The sequence below is a fragment of the Lonchura striata genome, chromosome 1A, assembly GCF_050655825.1.
Source record: "Lonchura striata isolate lonStrDom1 chromosome 1A, ASM5065582v1, whole genome shotgun sequence".
Classification (NCBI taxonomy): domain Eukaryota; kingdom Metazoa; phylum Chordata; class Aves; order Passeriformes; family Estrildidae; genus Lonchura; species Lonchura striata.
The window spans coordinates 37,184,568-37,207,150 of record NC_140741.1 but is presented as its reverse complement, the minus strand read 5'-3'; the positions used below and the strand labels follow the sequence as shown (position 1 = coordinate 37,207,150).

Below are 22,583 nucleotides of genomic sequence, written 5' to 3'. Positions count from 1 at the left end.
ACCTTACAAGTACCAGGGCATCCTTCCTGCCCTGGCAGGCTTTAAGGAAGCTGGGAAGTGTGCAGAAACTACAGGGAATGATTAGTTAGTCACATATTCTGCAGGAAGCATAACATGGAACAATCACTTGCCATAGCAACCTTAACATATGGAGAATCATCTGCAGAAATAAACTGATTTTAATTACTAGACCAAATGTAATTAGCAAGTAAGCTATAGGTAAACAATGTAAGAGAAAAGGAAGCCTTTTTAAAAGGGTCTTTTGTTTCTTCAACTGATAGCTTAACGGGCATTATTATTACTTAGTATGTCCCCAAGGACAGCTCTGCAGCAACTGAAGAGAAGGAACAGGCAAAGGGCTGCTAGGTAGTTTTCTGATCCCAAATGTTGCCAATGTTATACAGTCATCAGAAATAAAATCTGTCTGCTCTAATGAAAGTGTGAACCTGTGAAACGTCCGTGTCTGAGTTGGTCACAGCAGGCTCGCTTTGTAAGCACTGGAGAGACGCAGGCATTTTTAGCGGGAAACGCATCTCGCTCTGCGGCAGGGCATTTCCGTGCGCCGGACCCGGCGCCGCGCTGAGGCTGCGGGCGGCGGCTGCGGAGGCGCGGGGGCCCCCTGCTGGGCACGCGGCCGCACCGCAGCCCCGGCCTTCCCCCGGGGATCCGCGCGCTCTCCGCGCCGGGAGCAACTTCCGCACAAATGACGCCACTTGTGCCCCCAGGTTGTAATTTAGCCTGCCAAACCTTGCTCCTGAAGAGGAGAGGTAGTATATTTTTTTTTCCCCCCAAAAGATACGGGTTTAAATTAGATTTACCCATTTCCTCTGTGTGTGTGGGTGTTTAGTAAGAAAAGAATAAGAGCAGTGGTGACTTCAAACAGAAGATTGAACCTCAGTTAGGGCTGTATGAAGAAGGGCTGAGCTGCCTGCTTTCAGGAAGAGCCTAAGAGTAGATGAAGCCAGGAATTCTCTTTTCAGAGTTCCTTTTTACTGAGGATGCTAACTGCTTTTAAGCACCTGGTTTGGCAAAGCCTGGGCACTGGACTTCTTTAAAGAAGTCTGGCCTTACTCTTTGGGTTTTAATCCTCCTTTATAAAACAAAAGCGATTTTTAAAAAATCCCTTCTCTCGTTTTCAGGGACACTCTTAATATAAACAGATGGATCGGAGATCCTTGGCGTCAGGTATTGTGGCAGTGTCCTGCAAATATTTTAAGATTTCATCCTATATCCTTGTATCCCAACGATCTCATGTTCTTGGTCTTTGAGAATGTCTCTTTACAAAGAGAAAAAATATAAAAAGGAAAATGTCAACCCCTCACACAAAAGCCCTTTAGCCTCTTACATGAAATACAGAATAATTATTGCTGTCCTGGTGTAACCATTAGTGGAAGTTGTTAAGCTTCTTATAATAAAAGCTTAAGAGGATGAGAATTATGTAATGCCCAATTCCAAAAGTATTTTTTTCTCTGACATTTCTTGTCATGTTTCTGATAAAGGCTGAGCCATTAGACAAATGCTTCAGAGACTACTTTGGTGTAGGTAACTTCAGAGGTGCCAAAGAACATCTATTTTGTTTTGGCTGGCTGATTTGCTTTAAAAAAATTAATTTTGCTTTCCCTGTAGTTGAGATTGCAATAGTGTGCAAGAAAACAATTGGCATGCTAGGAGAATAAACAATAGCATTCTCCTTTCCAGAAATTGTATTCCCTACAGGAATTAAACCATGGGCTGGACACCAAGTCCTAGTTTGGACCTCTTGCCAATTTGTCTCTTTTACTGAAATAAAAGGAAGTTGGACTACTGACAGGGACAATCTAAACTGGGAAGTTGGGAGGAGAAACAGCGAGGACAGGTGACCCAAACTGACCAAAGGTATATTCTCTACCATGTGGCATCATGCTCTGTACATAAGGCAGGGGGGAGGAGAAAGGGAGGATGTTTGGAGTGACAGCATTTGGCATCCCAAGTCACCATTGTATGTGATGGGACTCTGCTCTCCTGGAGGTGGTAGAACACCTGCCTGCCCATAGGAAGCAGTGATTTAATTCCTTGTTTTGCTTTGCTTGTGTGCACAGCTTTTGCTTTCCCTACTAAACTGTCTTTATCTTAACCCAAGAGTTTTCCAGTTTATATCCTTCCAATTCCTTCCCCCATCCCACTGAGTGGGAAATGAGCAAGCAGCTGTGTGGGACATGGCTGTGTGGAAGGGCAGCAGTCAGGCCTCCTTCCTGCCCACCTGACACTGGCAGCCTACCGAAAACCAAGGGAGGATTACGTGGCTCCCAGACTAGCAAGACTCATATGAATTTACAGCTAAGAAGGGATCTTGAAGATAATCTAATCCCAACCTTTCCTACAATGGACAGGGACACCTTCCACTAGACCAGGCTGCTCAAGGCCTTACCCACCCAACCTGACCTTTAACACTGCCAGGGCTGGGGTATCCACAGCCTCCCTGGGCACCGTATTCCAGTATCTCACCACACTCACAGTAAAGAATTTCTTCCTAAAATCTAGCTTAAATTTTCCCTCTTTCAGTTTGTACCCATTACTCACTGTCCTGTCTCTACAGCTCCCGAAAAAGAATCCCTCTCTGACTTCCCTGTAGAACCCCTTTGGATACTGGAAGGTTGCTATGAGGTCTCCATGCAACCTTCTCTTCTCCAGGCTGAACATTCCCAACTGTTACACTGTCTTCATAAGGAAGGGGCTCCAGTCCTCTTATCAACTTTGTGGCCCTCCTCTGGACTTGCTCCAACAGTTCCATGTCCTCCTTCTGCTGGGAGAACCTGTGACACAGGGTTTCACAAGAGGAGAGAGGTTCAATCAATTCTCTCAACCTGCTGCCCACACTGCTTTTGATGCAGCTCAGGTTATGGCTGGCTTTCTGGACTGCAAGTGCACACTGCTGGCTCATGATGAGTTTTCATCAACCATTACTCCTACGTCTTTCTCTGCAGGGCTGCTCTCAATCACCTGTACACTCAGCCTGTACGTGTGTCTGGGATTGCCCTGAACCAGGTGTAGGACCTTGCACTTGGCCTCGTTGAACTTCATGAGATTCACATGGGACAATCTCTGAAGCCTATCCAGATCCCTCTGGATGGCATAATTTCAATGGCACCACATAGCTTGGTATCATCAGCAATTTTGATGAGAGTGAACTCAATTCCACTATCCATGTCACCTACAAGGATGAACAGTGTTGGCCCCAGTACCGACCCCTGGAGAGACACCACCAGTCACTGGTCTCCACGTGGACAATGATTCCTTATCTTTGCCAGTGGCCACTGCGAAGAGAATCGCTGCACCAAGCAGCCAGGCGCTGAAGGCGGACCCCGGCTGCAGGGATAAACCTTCCCGCCCACGCCAGCCCAGACCCGCCCCTGCCGCGCCTCCTGCCGTCCCTGTGGCCGGGGCCGTGTGCCTCTGAGGGGCGGGGCCGTGTGCCTCTGGGGGAGCAGTGCCGTGTGCCTCTGAGGGGCGGGGCCGTGTGCCTCTGAGGGGCGGGGCCGTGTGCCTCTGAGGGGGCAGTGCCGTGTGCCTCTGAGGGGCGGGGCCGTGTGCCTCTGAGGGGCGGGGCCGTGTGCCTCTGAGGGGCGGGGCCGTGTGCCTCTGAGGGGCGGGGCCGTGTGCCTCTGAGGGGCGGGGCCGTGTGCCTCTGAGGGGGCAGTGCCGTGTGCCTCTGAGGGGCGGGGCCGTGTGCCTCTGAGGGGCGGGGCCGTGTGCCTCTGAGGGAGCAGTGCCGTGTGCCTCTGAGGGGCGGGGCCGTGTGCCTCTGAGGGAGCAGTGCCGTGTGCCTCTGAGGGGCGGTGCCGTGTGCCTCTGAGGGGCGGGGCCGTGTGCCTCTGAAGGGCAGTGCCGTGTGCCTCTGAGGGGCGGAGCCGTGTGCCTCTGAGGGGCGGGGCCGTGTGCCTCTGAGGGAGCAGTGCCGTGTGCCTCTGAGGGAGCAGTGCCGTGTGCCTCTGAGGGGCGGGGCCGTGTGCCTCTGAGGGGCGGGGCCGTGTGCCTCTGAGGGGCGGGGCCGTGTGCCTCTGAGGGGCGGTGCCGTGTGCCTCTGAGGGAGCAGTGCCGTGTGCCTCTGAGGGAGCAGTGCCGTGTGCCTCTGAGGGGCGGGGCCGTGTGCCTCTGAGGGGCGGGGCCGTGTGCCTCTGAGGGGCGGGGCCGTGTGCCTCTGAGGGGCGGTGCCATGCGCCGCGGAGGGGCGGTGCCGCAGCCCCCCCACGCGGCTCTGCCATCGCTCCTTGGTACAGCCCTCCCGCACCTCCTGGCCGCTTCCTGTCCCCCGCGCATGCGCGCTCGTCGCTCCGCAGGCGGCCCCGGGCTGTGCGCCTGCGCGGCGCCCCGCGGTGAGAGCCGCCGCCATGACGTCCGCGCTGGAGACCTACATCAACCGTATCCTCCTGGCGTCGCCTCACGGCGCGCCGCGCTCCGGCCGCGCTCCGAGCGGGGCCCCGGCGGGGCGCGGCAGCGCGGCTCCGGGGCCTGGGCCCGCGCCTGTCCCTCCTGGCGGTGGGGGTTGCTCCTCCGGAGGCTGGCCGGGCAGGCCGGAGCGTACGCGGCAATAGGGTCCCCTGCAGCTCGCAGTGCTGCCGGGCTGAGCTCTGCCCGTGGTGAGCGGGATTCGCCGTGGGCCTGCGCCCTTAAAGGGCTCTTAGCCTGCGTTTGGATAACAGCTTCGCAGCACTTGCTCAAAACTGAGCTGGGGGATCTTGCAACGCTTTTGGTACTCGGTTTTTGTGCTCCTTGTAACCCACAGACATTGTCAGTTTTATTCACAAACAGTAAACTAGTAACCCGGAATTAGTTAAGACGATGAATATATGGTCATCGAATAGGGATAATCCGATCTTCAGGAACAAGAGATGCAGAATACTAGCCTCGGGATCACTACTACAGAGCTTTTTAAGGACTTTAAGATTGGTTTTCTAAGGTCTTAAAGTGTTCATTAAACTGTTTCCATTTCGAGGCAGTGCAGTTAGCAATGGGAAGAGAGGTGAGCTCAAATCTTTATTCTGTTTTTAAGGGTTTTCATGTTTGTTTATGGCTGTCCATGGTTGGGTGAAGAGAAACTTCCAAAGAGATGTTAATAAAAAATACTGTATTGTTACATGTTATTGTCAGCCATGCTGCTTTAAAAAAAAGTGCAGATAGGCTTTTTAGGCTCTAAATGGCTCATAAAACCTGTATTACATATGAAAGCTTCAGAAAGTGTTAATGGTTCTATTTCAGATATAACTAAATGTTTCCTTAATTAAATATCAGGTACTGTTGCAGTAATTACTTCTGATGGAAGAATGATTGTGGTAAGACTTTTTTTTTTTAACATTTTATTTTCCCCATAAAGACATCATGGCAATAAAGAAGCTCTGTTAGGATAGTCTCACATACTCACATTACTAAATTATGTATTATAGAATAATTGCTATAAAGCTTAAAGAATAATTTTGTGAACACTTACTGTTTCTTGCATGTCATGTCAGCTTTTTTCCATTGATATATTTGACTGCATAATATTTTTTGTTTTATGCTTCTGTGTTTTGGGTTTTCTTTCCTTGCATTGCATTTCCCCATCTTTCATTCTTTTGTGTTTTGAGTGTAACTTAATAGTATAATTGTTGCAAGAGGATTGTATCTTTCTGTCTACACTTAGCTTTGTGCAGCCTCTGGAAAGAGAAAACAGAAATCTGTTGGCTTCACCAAATCTGCTTGGCTGAAGTCAGTCTGATAAACTTTGTGTGTGTGTGCTACAAGATACCTCTATCAATAAAGATTGGAATGGAGTTAGTATATATGACTCGTTGTTAGATGATATAAATGAATATTATGACTGTTTCAAGGGCTGTTTTATGTAAGTTTGAGTTTCTTAATCAGTTAGTGATGGTAAATTTATGTTAAAAATTATCCAAACACGTACTTAATTGCCACAAAATCTTGTATTTTTTAATGTATTTAAAAAAAAATTAGTAAACACAAAGTAATCTTCAAAGAGATGCCCCTTAAAAATTGTTTGTTAGGAATGGTTTCAGTATTGTTGACCACAAGAATCCAACTTGTCTGTTTTCTGTTTATTTGATACTTTTTTTTAATTTCTGGAAATGTCCATACAAAAAACCATTGTAGAAATAGTAGAATTGGTTATATAGAGGAACATCACTGATAAAATAAAAAAATTACTTTTTTAATGCTTAAGCATATTGTCTTTTAGCATGAACACAAAGTAATACTAGGGTGCTTTTCTTAAATTGGTTATTGCTTTTAAAATTTCATTCTTTAGCTTTTGTGTTTAAACCAAAGAATAAAATCTGAATAGAACATCTGTTCTCTAGTACCTTTATTTTGCCACTCTGTTTAAGAGTGCTGTCCTTGGCAGCAAAGGGGAAGAATTTTAAGGGCAACGGCAGTGTGCTTTTTTGTGTTTTTTTTTTCAGGGAACACTCAAAGGTTTTGATCAGACCATAAACTTGATTTTGGATGAAAGCCATGAACGAGTGTTCAGTTCTTCACAAGGAGTTGAGCAAGTAGTGCTAGGCTTATACATTGTAAGAGGTGATAATGTGTAAGTATAGCATGTTCTTGTTTAAATCCTTTCATACAGACTTTGTGTGTGGATGCATGTGTTTGTGTGTGTGTATATTTATATATCCATAATCTGTATAAATCTTGATAGCCCCACACACCTTGCATCTTTGTGGGTAGCACTGAAAGTATTGTCAAAGCTGAAGGTATTAAAAAGATGTGTAGAAGTGACACTTAGGGACATGGCTCAGTGGTGGACTTGGCAGGGTTAGGTAATGGTTGGATTTGATCTTTCCAAACAAACAACCGTGATTCTGTATTAAAGACCAAACGTCTACACTTCTCCAAAAGTTGAGACTGAAGTTGAGATTGAAGATGATCTCTGTGCTGGAGCATCTCTCCTACAAGGACAGGCTGGGAGATGATGAAGGAAAAGACAGAATAATCACTAAAAAATGAGATAGAACTTGTGTACCAAAAGTCATCAATTTGGTATCAGTTTGGGTTTTTTTTTTTCTTTAGAGCAGATGTTCGCAGAGAACTTTATAATCTGGAAAATCCTTGAAGGTTCTGACTTGACAGTGTAGCAAGTGTTGAAGCCAATGTAATGACAAGTCAAATGTATGAGTTGGTATTTGATGTAAACTTCCCTTACAAAATGAGGGTGGAAGCTCATTGAGTGCGGAGAAAAGTAGCTGGTGTGCCAAACCCATGCGAGGGTTACCAGAGAAGTGGAAAGAAGGCCTGGTAAGCAGGCCAGCTGGGAAGATTACTTTTGCCATCAGTTTCACAATGCTGCTGCAAAAGTAAGATTATTTTTTTATCACAGCTGAAAAAAGTGTGTTGCAGTGGCTAAGACATAAATCTCGATAGGAATTTTCATCTTCTAATTCTAATGTATGCTTCTGTACAACAAAACACCAAGGCTTAAATTGATATCTAGGTGCAAGTGGATAATTCTGAATACTTTCATCACTTTCAATTTAAACTTTTAAGAAGAAGTAATTTGACACATGTACAAAGGTGGGACTATGCATACCCCTATACCAGTAGCTTTTCATTCAGGTAGTAAAAATGTGTATAAAACAGCAAATAATGGTTTACTACTTCACTGTTTCATCATAGAGTTGAAATGTATGATGAAAGACATCATCATACAGCCACATTACTCAAATATATTCAAAATACGCTTCTGTGAAATACATTTTTTTTGCAATCCTAACAAACTCAAACATATTTATTGCAATTAATAATTAGTATTCATGCAACTCTTCAACATGCTGAAATTCAGTGTCCTTATAGGAAGAAGTAAAAAGAATCAACAGCTAAGTGACAGTAACTTCAAAATAGGGAACTCTCATGAAATAGGGAAGCTGTTGAAAAATGAAAGAAACAGTACATGGTACAAAGTACTTTGAGCATTCCAGTGTGCATCACTAGACGCTTTAATGGAATAAATAGCTTCAGTCAGAAGTTGGTATAGTTCAACAGGAAGTAAGGCTTGTTAGAAGAAAAAATACAGCTTGTTTTAGAACTGTGTGATTTGATTTCAACAAATAATAACCTGATCTCTTTTTTTTATTGCAGTGCTGTGATTGGTGAAATTGATGAAGAGACAGATTCTGCTCTTGACTTGGGGAATATTCGAGCTGAACCTTTAAACTCAGTTGTGCACTGAAAAGATAAAAGACTTTGTAAATCTTTGGTTGTACAGACCTATTTAGCAATGTGCACAGTTTTTACAAATTGTGTTTAATTTGTTTGGTCACCAGTTTTTTATTATGAATATGTTGTAGTTTTGCATGTAAATTAAAGTTTCTACATTTTGCTAAAGATACTTTAATTGAATTTCTTTTGGGATTTCATGCTGCATAATTTCACTGGGAAATGCAATCAGTATGAGTGATGGTCCTGATACTGTGTATATATACAACTTGTTCTTAAAATAAGATCTCATTCCTAAAGGTAAACAAAGGTTTTTCATGTAAACCCAGGATTATTTGAAGGTCATTGTGTGGCTTTATGTAGACAACTTTTTGTAATTTTTTTGTGTATGTGTGTAGTGTAGAAAGGAAGAATGTTAAAAGCTGTCACAGTCAAATTAATGACTTATGCACATAATACTTTTGTGGTGTCAGACCTCTTTGTTCTCCAAGACTCTACTGGAGGTGCAGGAGTTAGTAGTGCCTTAATCCTTGCAGAAAAATTGGAGAAACAGACTTTTGAGCACAAACAAAAAACCCCTATATATGCATTTATTTGAAGCCCATTAAATTCCAGACCAACTCATTCTCTATCTTTACCTTTCAGCAGCTGTTGTGTTGCTCAAAATTTGGGTAAGATCTACAGAAAGAGAATTGTGTTTGATAATAGTAACCATTGTCTTAGAATGTAATTTAGAAGACCCAGACTGCCATTAGGTAGGTAAATTATTTTCAAAGAAATTTGCCTTAATATTGAATATAAGGATCACATATAGACCTCTTATACATAGCCACAGCCGAGCTAAGTCGGACAAGGTCTGTGCAGCATAGTGTGTTTGAGGCCATTATCAGCATGAAGTTTGTACTCTTGAACAAAGTTGGTTTTGTTATTCTCCAGTGTCGCACAGGCCCAGTATTTTTCTCCTGTATATAAATGTGTTGTCAAAACAAACAAAGGAATTTTAATGTGCATATTAGGGGGTTTTATACCGATTTTACTATTAAGTGGGATTTGGTACTTTTCATTGCAAGTTCAATGGCAAGATGAAGAAAGATGGGAAAAATCAATGCAATTGAAACCACAAAGTGGACATAGACTGATGGCCTAGTATTAGTGATTCTGAAGAAAGAGAGTGTTAGTCCCCAGTGGAAGAGTGGGGTGGAAACTCAGCACATGTAAAGCCTGTGTATGTGTCTTCACACTTAGGGAACTCTGCAGTCAGTGTTGCAAGCACAGTGAAGGTAGTAAAAAGGTATAACAGAACAAATGAAGAGCTGAATTTTTGAGAGGAAAACTGAACTCCTCAGATGCTGAAGAGATATGAAAGTGGACTGGGTGGAATGAGAAAAGAGCACCACAGATTCTGTGTTGCGAAGGTATGTTGATCACTGTGTGTGCCAGCTGGCTGGTTTGAAGGTTCTCCTGTTTAACACTGCTTGCAGAGATGTAGCAAAGCAAATTTCTCCTGGCAGATAAGTAGTATTGTCTGCAAGAAGCCTTTGCTTTATTCTTCCTGGAGAGAAAAGTACTCTCAACAAAAAAAGAGTAACTCTCTTTCTGGAACTGAAGGTGCTCCCTAAAGAGTTCTGACTGCTGGTGCCTTATGGCTGTCAGCTGGTTCCATGGGGTACATGAAGAGCCCTGCTGAGATCATGAATACTTTTTTTCTTGAAACTGTCTTCCTGCAATGAGCCTAGATTAAAGATTCAGTAAATAACAGGTGAAAATCCAGTGAGTCCTTGCAGGGTAATAAACATACTCTACAAAAATGAGAAGGGCAGAGAAAGGTGATACTAAGGCCAAAAGGAAGTAATGCTGAATTGGAGTTGTCATATGCCATTAAATTTCCTGCATTGCCATAGTTTGGTCACTTCCTCCTTTTGTTTGGTTAATAGAGATCTTGGAGTGAAAAGACAGCTCTTGACTAGTAGTGGAAAAATCCTCCAGTGAAATGAATAAGCTGGTTTATAGAGATTTAAGTAATTTAATTTGGTGTGCATGAAGAAACACAGAAACTACTTTTTGTTGTCCAAAGGCAATTTCTCTAACTGCAATCCACGTTAAATTTACCTCCCTGTCCCTTTCACATATTTGCAATCCAAGTGCTTCAAATATTGCCTGCAAGTGGGTTACTGGCTGTAGTGGATTGCAAGAACATAGATAATGTTATGAGGATGTAATCCAACAGTGGACAATTTCTGTACAACTTGGCCTTTGCTATCAACTACAGCCTGTTGTCCTTAGCTCTGGAGATAGTGTTTATTCTTCAATCCATTTTATAAATAAACAGCTGAAATACACATTGGACAATTAAGAGCTAGATGAAGTGCAGGACTATAGTATTTATCTCCTGGCCATTGCCATACTACTTTCATAGCAGATGTACTAGGTCTGTGTGTCTGAGTAGGTGTTTTGTACCTGTGGCAATATAATTCCACCAATTAGCCTCCACTGCATGCTGCTGCACTCTGCCAGGAATTTCATTCTGCAGATTAATACAGAAATTATCCTTAAATACCAGGGTTGTGTTCTCCATGCATTGGTATGAAAGGATTTAATTTATTCCATTGTTTATTAACATGACAAATACTAGGTCATGTGCTGTTTCTCCTTTAGGAATTAAATTACAATGACCACAAAGACACTTCTCAAGAGGGAGAAGCCTCAGTTGAAGAGACTTGGAAAATGTGAATGTGAGTTATGCCAGTTAGAATAACAAGGTATGTTTGCTAGTTACATTTGGTCTGTGATACATTTGTGGCACCTGTGTATGCTACTCTACTAATTTTTACTAATGGATTCTTACTTTTGCTTTCCAGTTGAGAGAACTGCAGCTTATTGATAAGAATAATGAAAATAATTTGGTGGATTAAGTGGAACTTGCAGTAGCCAGAAAAACTATGTAATACCAATTAGTTTTAGCTTCTCTGTTGCTTAAATAATAAGCATTATAACTTCAAATATCAGGTAGGTATTAATGGAGAAATAACTATGAAACCCAGATGTGCCAGAAGTTCAAGATTCTTGAGGTGAGGGAGGGAAAACTTGTACCAGACCTAGGTTAAAAATACATGACAGAAGATAGTAAAGAGCCAGGTATTTGTTCTGGAAATTCTGTTCCTGATGGCCTCTCTCAGCATACTGTGTTTTGCTTTAGGGTCCTTTTCAGGGGCCTATTTTTCTGTAATTTTACAGTAATGGCAGAAATGATGATATTTCGTGCATCAGTAGCATTTTTCCTGAAGGAAATAAAAGCTCCACTGACGCAGGTGAAAATCAAAGCTGAAAACACAATAGCATTCAAACTTTTGGCAAAACCTGCTTACTAGCCCTAAAAGCAGGACTTATCTACTTGTTATATGTTCCTTCCTGGAGCATTGCAGCACGTTCCAGGAGCTCTGGAACTTGCTTGGAACAATGTGCTGCTGCCATTCAGCCTTACATCAGTAACAGTGCCACTGGATGCCAAAAAAATTTCACTCAGTGCTCAACTTCTTTCCGGCTACTTGCACTTTTAGATGAAAGGCTTTCATTACTTTAGGGAGGACAACCACATGTGCATGTACTGCTTTTGTCTGCTAAAACCTCTTTAATGGCTTTCCTGCCATCTTGTTTTGTACTCTAGGTTTATTTTATCTTTAGTGTTGAATCCAGCAGTGATGATTACAGTGCTCTGTGTAGAAATGGGAATTGAAATTATTCAGTGGAGACATTGAAGAAGTTGGACCTGAAGTACTCTAATGCATAAAAAATAACTAGGATGGAAACCTGTTGTATGTGAACAAAGTTGGCCTTTATAGTAGTGGTCATTGTAGTGAAATTCTCTTAAACACAGGTACAGTTATTGTATCTGTATAAATCATTGATCTTATAAGAAACACTGAGAAATTGTGAGAAAACGTTTTCTACTCAGAAATATTTTAAGGCACTGGAATTTTATATGGAAGCTTCCTATCCTAAAATGTTACTTTTTAATGATGGTTATTGCTTGGTATTTTTGTGCTTAAATTTTTGGTAATTCTCATTTGTGTAATTTTCAGACTTCAGCTCTGTTTATGATGCAGATGGAAACCTGTATGCACATAAATATTGCCATGTTCCTGCAGACTGGCCAGAGCCGCTGGTGGTGTATGGCTGGGATCTGCAGCATTCACACTGATGAACATGTGTGTGATGTAGAGACCTTGGATACAGGGGACAGGTTGTCAAGCTTGTATTCAAAGCAGTGTGCATGCAAAAGACAAGGAAAAATATGCAGCAATAAACCCCCTACCTATCCATAATAGTTTCAAATTTGTTTTGTAGCATTTCCAATTAATAAAACAATTTCTTGTCAACTGCCATGTAAATACCACCTCATCTGTACCATTTCATGCGTACAGACCAAAGCTACAGTTCTATGTTGCACTGAGTTACAAGACTGAACAGAAGCCAAAGCAGGAAGTGATTATGGCTAAGAAGCTGATGCTGATTGAAAATGTGTGATGCTGTGGAGGAAATATCAGACAATAGAACCTCAGTCAGTTTGGAAACAGATTTCAAAAACAGCACATTAGGATGTAAACAGTCAATAGGACTGGGGCCAGCCTTTCTCCTAACAATCGCATCATTAGCAGTAGGAGCGTGCAGAACGATTTCTATGATTAAAGTGCAAGTGCAAAATCCATGAACATGTGTGCTCATCAATGCTGAACGGAAACAGCCTTCTTGCTTTTTGCTGTGTTTCTTCTACAGGTTGTCCTAACTCATCCTGGATATGAGTCAGGCATAAATGCAGTCTAAATCTAGGAAGTGCAAATGGTCAAGGACTTTGAAAAGAAAGGCTTAACATTATTTTGTGTAACTAATAAGTTAGGATCACTCTGGAATTACGCTGCTGATTTTCAAGACAGCTTCATTAAAAAGTCATCAGCTCACATTCAATTAAAATAGGATCCAAGTGGAAACAGATAAGAAATGGAACAGAGTGATTGTTATAATTTAAGTGATGATCATTATGTGGCTGAAGGGGACAGCTTCCTGATTTGTCTAGAGACTAGTTTAACTTCTTGCATAATTTATAACATCCATGAAGTAATTTTGAGTTTTATGCTGTAACTTGATTTCACCCTTTTACGGAAGTCCAGCCAATGCAGAAAGGAGTAAGAAAGGCAAACATTAATATGTTTGCATGTATCCATTTCATTTATGGATAAGACATGTATAATGTTTTATAACTAAACTGTATGTGTCAATAGTTTTTTCTAATTGTACTTTTTCTGAGTTTCAACAGTAAAGTGCAGATGGCAGCAAAATGGCCCTTAGCTAAAAGGGAATTACCAGGCTACCATACTGTTAATGGCACTCTTCAACATACAGGTATGTCTGAGCAATGCCCTCCATTGTCTTGGGTCTTTAACCAGCAGAGCATTAGTTATGAAGTACTGAAATGCTCTCTGCCATGGGCCACCTGAGCCTTAGTAATTTAATGAAGCAACAAACTTCTAAGAGGACAAAGCTTCTACTGTAGGACACATTTGCCTGGCCTCTGGCTGTTAAGATCTGACCAGTTATTAAAACTATTACAAACAAGCCTCTGCCTGACTAAAGGGGCAAGTGAGACAATATGCCAAAGGCATTAGTACGGATTTTTATTTAACAGTAAATGTGAGGTAGAGAGAGATAGGAAAAAGACAAGTGGAGGAGGAGAGGGAGAGAAGGGAGAAAGAGAGACTGAGAAACAGAATAAACATCAGAAGTATCACCATAGGTTCCAATGACAGGTTCTCTTGTCTTGTTGGTGGTTGCAGTCCTGTTGATGTGGTGGTTGCAGACTGTATCCATCAAGAGGGGCGGAAAGAGCCCACAAAAGAGCCCACCAGGTCCATGGGGCTTATATTAGCTAAGTCTAGGTGGAAAGGCCCCTGTAATTCCCCTGGATGATGTAGTAGTGGATCATGGGACATTCCATAAGGTGTTGCAGCAGTCTCTTACCCATTATAGCTCAATCAGCTGAGATAAAAACCTTCATCCTATAGTACTTCAGAGGGGAGTTCTCACAGCTGAGCCATTATGTAAGAGAAGATACTGGCATGGTAAGAAGGACTATCCCACTTTGCAGGATTTGCCTCTTATCAGCCTCTTCCCTTATCTGGGAACCCTGTTTGTAGCTTCAGGTGTGCACATCCACCTGCAGCGGGGAGGCCGCTCTGTGCATCACTAGCCAAGCACCCAGCTGATTGTTTGAGCTAGTCCAGTCTCTTGGAGCACCTGGGCAGTTCCTGAAAATGGTCCAGTGTTTGAGTCATTCCTATGTAGCAGGCCAGTCTCTTACAGCAGGACAGGCAAGGTGCATTTGTGAGCACAGGAGAGCTCTGGAGAGTTCTATGAGCAGGGAAGGGGTGGAAAGCAGTGTCAAGAGGAGGAACAATAAAACAAAGCCATGTTCTAGACTGCAAAGTTTATTAAATATCAAGGTCAATTAAATACACGGTAATAGCTTCACAAAAATGTATTAATATAAAAAGGAAGAGTGGTACAGCAGCATTTAATGCTTTTCAATCCTAAAAATTCTTTCAGTCTTGTTTCATCTCAGTACAATCATTCTTACTTTTCCAGAACTGGGACTTCATTCTTTACTCTGTTGGTGACTTTTGCAGGTGGGAAATGACAACACACATCTTAATTAAAAACCAGTAACTCCCTGAAATAAATAAAACTGCTATAAAACTGTGGCTGCTATCATTTTTCCACCACATCTGGGCTACAGACACTATATCATCAGCTGCTAGCAGCAACAGAAAGATTGGGTATCCTATCACACAAGTTCTAGAGAGTACTGAGGAAAATTGTTAATATTAATGTTCCTTTTTTACCCCTCCCACTGGAAGTGTACCATATGTATTTAAGCAAGAGCTGCAAAAATCTGAAACTCCAGCAATTCTTAATACAGAAATCAACATTAATACCATGAGAAGTACTAAGTTTGAATACCCTCATGATATTCAAGCATATTGTGACTGTGACTGATCATGAGGCCAGGTTGCCCATGGAGGCTTTGGAGTTTCCATTTTTGAAGCAATTAAAAAACCAACATAGATCTGGTCCTCCTGGAGCAGGAGGGCTAAAACAAAAATCCTTCAGAGGTCCCTTCCAACCGCACTCATTCTGTGATACAAAATAAAAATATCAAAAAGACCATAAAACAACTCTTGGCACTACTACACACTCACAGTCATTTTAAACTTAAAGTGACAACAATGTAAAGTGCCCTTTTCTCCAGCTTGAACACCACTATAAGTTAATGAGCAGAACTTAGTCACTGCATCAGGACTGAAGCACTGGGCTCAAAGAACATCAAATGATGTCCTAAGCATTGAAATAATACTGGAGAACTTTAAACACATTGAGTGAAAGGATAAAACAGAACAAAGGGAATGCTTTGTTAAAACACAGAACATGAATAATGCAACATAATGAAGCTACTGTAAGAGGAAACATTTCTGACAGTTTTGTCAAGCTCAAGAATCCATATCAGTCAATCTTCTGGTCAGAAAAAATGGATGTGGTTCTTACTATGAGTGCAAAAAAAGTCAGCTAAAACCCAACAGATGAGTGCACTGTGCTTGACAGCCAAGTAATAGACTTATATACTCAGACTGCAATGAACAAATTTTCACATCTGAATGGGGTAAAAGGGAAACCATAGATGTGCTTTCTAAAAAAGCAAAAAATGTTCAGAGCCTTTCCACAGCATTTCATTCAAATCATGTAATTTTTGGTTAAAACATCACGGTACTCTTCTATTGCTCTGCAAAGGGGATCCTGGTCCACATGAAGGTTTTTGGAAGATTCGGTACAACCAGTTTCAAGTTCAGCAGTGGCTGTGGGGAAAAAGAGATGAGATTCCTTATGTTACTTCTACAGCAGACAGGGAGAAATAAGGCACTGTAAGAGTCAAGAGTCTGCAATCCTGAACAAGACTTCAAAAATTCCAAGGACACCTAACCAGGGACAAGCTGGGCAAATAGGAAGAAACAGATTTTGTGCAAACATGCTTATCAGTCAACAGCATTTCTAAAGCTAGTGACAGACATTCCAGAGGCTACACACTGAACATCTTGCGGGACTCCACACAACTCCAGTGGCCCTTAGCAGTGCTTCTTAATGTAGCCCCTGCAGAGCTCTTCAGTCTGAAGTCTTTGCTTTCCTTAAACGTTCAAAGCTGTACTTTATTGGAACACTACAACTACACAGCTGCAGTCCCTGCAGAGCAGTGACTCTAAAGGACCAGCTATCATGTAACAAGTGGATTTCCTCTTTGGAAGCCTGGCCTCAAGTTACAGAGTGTGTTTGAGGCTCCACGTTGCAGGCATTGAACTCATGTTTGCCTAAGCACTATTGAACAATCTCTTCCTAAAGAAATGTGGTCTTTTATTCCTGATCATGTTCTTCTTACTTGTTCAAAACAAGATTGACTGCAACACCTAAGCTACAAAGACAAGCCATGCATCATAGCAAGAAAAATCAAGATCGAACAGCAGAGAATATGTATGATATGGTTTAGTACTGAATGCAACCCATGAACAGGGAAGAAAGGGATGGCTGAAGTCTATAATGATCTGTAAAAAATCTGGGGGCTTCTTTGATGTTTTTGCTGGAGATTAACTCCAGTGAATAGCAGCTTCATCTTAAGCCAAGTGTTTCTGTGTGGAGCAGTGGATGAATTTTCTTTCTGCTTGTTTTTTCCTAGGCAAGTGCATAACATTCTATGCAGTATTTTGGGAAGCAGGAATTTTTCACATTCAAGTCGAAACTGGAGAGCTTGCAGAACAAAATCTCTGTGCTTAGCAGAATAAGTTGAAAGTAATATCTTGAAAGCTGTCAAGACTTAGAAACAATCACCTTTTTCCTTAATAACACTTCAAATGTAATGACACATTACCTTCTTTCAGTTCCTTAGTGATTTTTTCATCCAGTTCCTGTCGTACCTAGAATTATGCATCAAATATACAGTTAAGTCATAATATGACCCAAATGTAACTGCTAAAACTCCTAAAACATTCTTACACCCCACAGACAACGTGATAAAAGCTAAAAATATCATCCCAAATAGAGCTGATGGCCAAGAAGATGCCAAAGGCCCTGGACCACCTGAGCTATGTGGAAAGGCTGAGAGAGCTGTGCCTGTTTCTTTCCTGGAGTAGACAAAGCTCAGGTGACCTTGTCTGTGTGTATTAACTACCAGGGGGATGGAGCAACAGAGATGGAGCTGAACTCTTCTTAGTGGTGCCAAAAGAACAACTTCCCCCAAGACTCAAGTTTTTTTCAAGTGTGTTAAAAAAGCAAATACATGGATTTCTCTGAAAAGGAAGGAAAAGGCCTTTGAATAAAAATACACCTTTGAGGACTGACAATGTCCCCACCATCCTCCTGCCCCTCCTGCATGAAATACCAAGGCCTGAACAACAGGCCCTAATGAGGCCTAAACAATAGGCCCAGAACCAAAGTTGACCTTAGATGAACCTTCCAACCAAATGTTATCTATATTGTGCATTTATTGGCAAAACATGTATTTACCTTTCCACATCTAGAAACTAGATAAGACCACATCTGGCCTAACCAAGGAGGTATAGGATCAAAGACAACTCCCTTGGTTCCTCCTTGAGCCCTGGCCAGGCTCTGGGAGAAAGCCAACAGAATGAAATGACACATTATGTCAGATTGTTTGTTTAACAGTATAAAAGCTGGGCTATTTTCACAGCAAAGTTGGGGGAGCCTGATAGTCTGCAAGGTGGATGCACCACAGGAGTTCCCAGTTACCTTGGTTCTCCATTCCTTCACTGTGACACCTTCCCCTGACAGCTGAGGTATCTCAGACTTGGATTATGGCAAAGTACTGGAGTAACTAGTGATGTATCTTCCTTTATCACTAAAGGCATTCTTTTGTAGTAATCACTGGGTGCATTGCTTAGCTTATCCTTTATAATTATTTGCTAATGATTATATGCTTTGCTTAGCTGAGCATATCCTTCCAGAATTCTCTGCAGTTTTACATTATAGTAAATTCCACTATTGCTCAAGTCAGTGTCTGTGTCCTGAGCAGGTACATCTCACAGCTTGGCTCTTCAGGCAATAACATACTGGGTCACTTGCAGCAGTCACCATCTTAGTAACTCTATTTCAGGTTGTGATGTTAACTTAGTTACCCATGGACCTTCTTGAGCACAGAGTAAGTTGGACCCTCTAAGATACCATGAGATGATACTCAGGAACTCAACTAGGATCTCAACTGCAGAGCAATACTGCTACTGCACACACAACTGCTGTTGATACCCAGAACTTTTTGTCTGTCAGAACAGGCAAGGGCGGTAAAAAGACTTCTCCTCTAGTTTAACCAAGTTCCATCAGAAGAGGTGAAATCCATACATACGGTGCCATCTTACAGAAGCTGAACTACCACAGAAGCCATAACTTCACAAAGACATAAAGCAAGCACTCGGCAGCAAGTCGGATTTTACTCAAGTAAAATCAGCAAATTCAACGTTTGGTTTAGGCCAATGTGAGGCATCAGTAAGTTTGAATCAAAACCTAGCAGCATAAATAGACAAAACATTTGCAATAGCACCCAAGGTTAAACAGTATGGGCTACAAACCTTGTCACATATCTGGCTGCAGAGAAGAGAGAGATTTTTTGATTAAGGATCTGAAGGAAGAAAAACAGTCTTAAGTTCAAAGGTCTTCACTGAGACACAAGAACATGGCCTACATGTACATGAGGCAAGGAAAAAAGCTCACAATAGAAACACCACTAAAATACAAGAAGGCTTTTCGAAAATGAAACAAGAAAAGGAATAGAAGTTGAGAGAGAGCATAGGAGCTGACATTTCCTCTCTAACATTAAGTAGGGAAACTGGTTTCATAAATCCACCAATTCACACTGGTTGCAACTAGCAGAGTTCACTATTCTTTTCCACATTCACTTGCAGCAGCTTTTGGCACAGCTGTTAGGATGGAAGCTTGACAGTTTGTAAATACAAGTGGCCTTGAGTCCCAAAATCTTCTTGCAATACTTGCAGCAGACAGACATTCCCTGCCTTGGGCTATGCACTACATTTCTAAAATCTGGTATACAGACAACTAACAGTACTTCCTACTCAAGACTCAGAGAGGGAAGACCATATTTTAAGACTTCCTGAATGAACACTGAGGTACTTGAGGCTACAGGTGGTGCCATGACAGTTTCAGTTCCCTAACTGGTGATTTTAGAAAGACTTCTCACAATAGAATGTGCAGCTCAATTTAGTATGAAGGCAGATAAATTCACAGCAGGAAATCTAAGTCCCAGACACCACCCTTCTGCTTTCATTGAGAGAAATCTGGCATGCTGAGATTTCCATTTTTCTCTTAAAAGAACCTGGTTGACACAGTAAGAAATAGGTAAGTTTTCTGTGGGCATAGCAGTTGTTTGACTTGCCCTTATTCAAGGAAGAAAACTTCAGAGTTTGATACAATATTAGAGCTCAAAGGGAATCCTAAGAAGACAATCTGTGTATGGTGAGAGTGAATTATCCTTAGCTCCCCTGGTGATGACAACCATAGGTTGTGATCAAGAGCAGAGAGAACTTCATGGGACTAAGTTGTACCAACAAAACTGCATTAGGAAGGAACAATGTTAGTATAGAAGAAAGTCCCCAAATTAAGAAGAAAATACTAGACATCAGTAATTGAAGACTGGGAAAACGTCAATACATAATTGTTCAACAACTTCCTTGAGAGTATGCTTAAAAGCTGTGAGACACACATGCTCTGGGCAAAATTCTGTGGTGGTCTTTAAGTCAGGACATTGAGAGACAACAGTATCACCATTCTCAGATATAAAGCAGACTTGTCTTGGAATAGGCTCAAATGTTTTTCACAAGTGGATTTAGAAGCATTTTTCAAAAAAACATTGAAGAGGCTGACACTACAGTTTGAACTATACATCTTATTTATTAGCAGCTGTATAAAACAATGAGCCACAAAGTAGCCAGGAGAAAAATTTAATTTCTGTAATTAAATTTCCTTACTTAGGGGAAGGCAGCAAATTGAGGAAACTGAGATTCTCAGAGAGTTACAATGTCTTCTGGAAAATGAAAATGGAAAGCACTACCTGAAAACTGCTGCTGTAATTGAGTTTTAAGAAGTACCAAGTACTCCCACTTTCTTTCCCTTCACTGTGTTTTCCTTGTTCTTCTCCAAAAAGCCACAATTGTTAAGCTTTTCCTTTTAACCTAGGGCAGCTTTTTTTTGCCTAGAAGACGAATGGTTTCCTCTTTTGCCTTTTTTTTAATGTCTTGCTCCCATCTCTCTCTTGTTCTATGCTCTCTATCCCTCCCTCCCCTCCCTCCTCTTTATTTCCCTTTCGCAGTGGGTCCCTGAATTTTCCTTCCTTTCTAGTGCTCGCATGCAGAATAGCCCCTGCAGACTATACAGTACTAATGTCCTCATGAGTTCTTCCAGTAATGTCTGTCCACCTCTCTGCCCTCAAAAGATCATTCACGGCTACACAGAGAAGTTCATCTCTGTAACTGCCACAGCTACGCACTTCCTATGCTGCTTTGGCCCCACCTGTTCTCTTTGGCTTGATTTGTAGAACAGGTGCTCTATGTAGACACATGGTTTAAATGGGTTCTTTCCAACAAGGGGGGGACCATCAAACTGAGATGGACTTAAAGGTGATCAAATACTTGTCACATTCCCTTGATAACAGAGTACAATGACTCAACAGAGCAGCTTGGCCATGTTAAGTGTGTCTCTCACCAATTGCAACTATTGGTGTGGGGCTTTCATGGTATAATGTTCAGTCTTCTGTGACAGATGTGCTATCACAGTGACTGCTAATTATAAGGCATACTTGGACCAGAGGTATTGCAGAGGTTGCAGCATTGCTGTAAAACCAGAAAGCTGTGAAGACTTGCCAAAGAGTAGGTTATTTTATTATTTTGTACATATTTTACAAGAACAAATGTCTCCTATGTGTAGCATCTGTTCTGCACTGAAGTTTAAGAGCAAAGTTATGCCATCCCATTCATAACATCCTATTTTTGAAGCATCCTTTTGTTGGCATTAACATACTAACACCAGTTCTGTGAAGAAACTTCTGGAGTGAAGATCAAGGAAGAAGAAAAAAGTGTTTCAGATGTCTGACTGGATTTATCACTCAATGTGATGTTAGCCATTTTAAACAGGTTAGCCAAACCATATTGAAATTTCATGAGCTTAGCTGGGAACTCCCTATGCCACAGTACTCCTTGTCACAATTTTTCTTGTAAAATAATGTCATTACATAGCTCACTGCTTTGACTTAAATACTTTATGGCCTTTAACCCCCTTGAAAATTTTTACAACCCTAATGACCAAGAATCTTCAGCCTTACAACATACAGCAGTGCACTGTTCTGAGGATTTGCTGTTGCTTTGGCCCATTAGACAATATGGCATGGAACAATACTTCAGGCTAAAAGGGAACCTTGCATGGCTACTCTTCAGCAGGAGTCAAGAAAGTTATTTCAAAATGCTTACCTTGGCCACAAAGGCTGCAACCCTATTTCTCGAGGATAATGTGTTCTCTGCTGGGGTGAAGAAGCTTCCTCCTAGACTGAGACTTCTGCTCAGTCCCAAATTGTTGCCAAGATGTCCCAGTGCACTTGAATACAGAACTGGAGTTGCAGCCAGACCTCCACTGACAATGCTGCTTGTGAGTAACGATTTGCTTTTATGGCGCTCCCGGAGGAGCTTAGCATTGGCTTCTTCAAGTCTCTCATTAGCTCTGAAACATTTGAAAACACACAGAAAGTTACCTTTGGTAATAACACTTTCCCAAAGTTACTCTCCAGGTCCTAACTATTATTTAACTTCTGAGATGAAGAGCCTCCAAAAGTAGTATATCATTTGACCTGAGCTTGTTTGGAGGGCCTGTTTCTAAGACGTCACACGAGGTGCAAGGAGCAGCATCACCAATGCTTAGGACTGCTCAACATGAGGGCTTCAAAGCCTTCTGTGAAAGCCATGTGTTTACATGGTTTACCTTCTGGAAGGTACGTCACCTCTGAAACAACTCTGGGCTGAATCCCCCTTCCCAAGGAAAGCTCAAAGCTTAGAGCCACTGCTTAAACAGAAGCAAAAAAAGATAATTTCTATTTTTTCTTCACAGAACAGAAATCTGTTCTCTGAGAGGCCTACATTTATTCAAAAAATAAAGGACATGAAATTCATGTTTCTCTGTTGTACAGAGAATGAGATTATAGAGACTGGCAAAAAAAGCTGCCACTTAAAACAACATCAACTTGAAAAGTCTCCTGTTAATGCCATGATCAGTTGTGTTCCTGCTGAAACACT

The 22,583-nt window shown here is 41.9% G+C and overlaps 2 protein-coding genes and 1 long non-coding RNA gene across 16 annotated transcripts in view; 2 read left to right on the top strand and 1 right to left on the bottom strand.

Moving 5' to 3' along the window:
- The first annotated feature begins 4,331 nt into the window (after positions 1 to 4,331).
- LSM8 (LSM8 homolog, U6 small nuclear RNA associated) lies at positions 4,332 to 8,355 on the top strand. The gene is made up of 4 exons (XM_021553471.4): positions 4,332 to 4,398; positions 5,269 to 5,309; positions 6,435 to 6,562; positions 8,110 to 8,355. Exons 1-4 carry the CDS (start codon positions 4,368 to 4,370, stop codon positions 8,198 to 8,200), a joined length of 291 nt encoding a protein of 96 aa, XP_021409146.1. The 5' UTR covers positions 4,332 to 4,367; the 3' UTR covers positions 8,201 to 8,355.
- A 1,108-nt stretch (positions 8,356 to 9,463) lies between these two features.
- Positions 9,464 to 11,183, top strand: LOC146763446 (uncharacterized). The gene is made up of 3 exons (XR_014952174.1): positions 9,464 to 9,602; positions 10,843 to 10,946; positions 11,046 to 11,183. It is a non-coding gene; the product is annotated as an uncharacterized LOC146763446 (long non-coding RNA).
- Positions 11,184 to 14,650: 3,467 nt separating this feature from the next.
- ANKRD26 (ankyrin repeat domain 26) overlaps positions 14,651 to 22,583 on the bottom strand; it is a 48,992-nt gene continuing 41,059 nt past the window's right edge. For all 14 annotated transcript variants that reach the window (XM_021553495.4, XM_085569640.1, XM_085569641.1 and 11 more), the window contains 3 exons: positions 21,768 to 22,014; positions 17,150 to 17,195; positions 14,651 to 16,088 (listed from right to left, as the gene is read on the bottom strand). In XM_021553495.4, coding sequence (XP_021409170.3) covers positions 15,967 to 16,088; positions 17,150 to 17,195; positions 21,768 to 22,014 — 415 coding nt within the window. In that variant the 3' untranslated portion in view covers positions 14,651 to 15,966. The remainder of the gene's footprint in view (positions 16,089 to 17,149; positions 17,196 to 21,767; positions 22,015 to 22,583) is intronic.

Bases quoted from the DNA above. Each gene is read 5' to 3' on its own strand.
- LSM8 (XM_021553471.4), top strand. From the start codon at position 4,368: ATGACGTCCGCGCTGGAGACCTACATCAACC. The intron at 4,399-5,268 runs GTATCCTCCTGG...ATTAAATATCAG, and splicing joins GCTGGAGACCTACATCAACC to GTACTGTTGCAGTAATTACT. The intron at 5,310-6,434 runs GTAAGACTTTTT...TTTTTTTTTCAG, and splicing joins CTGATGGAAGAATGATTGTG to GGAACACTCAAAGGTTTTGA.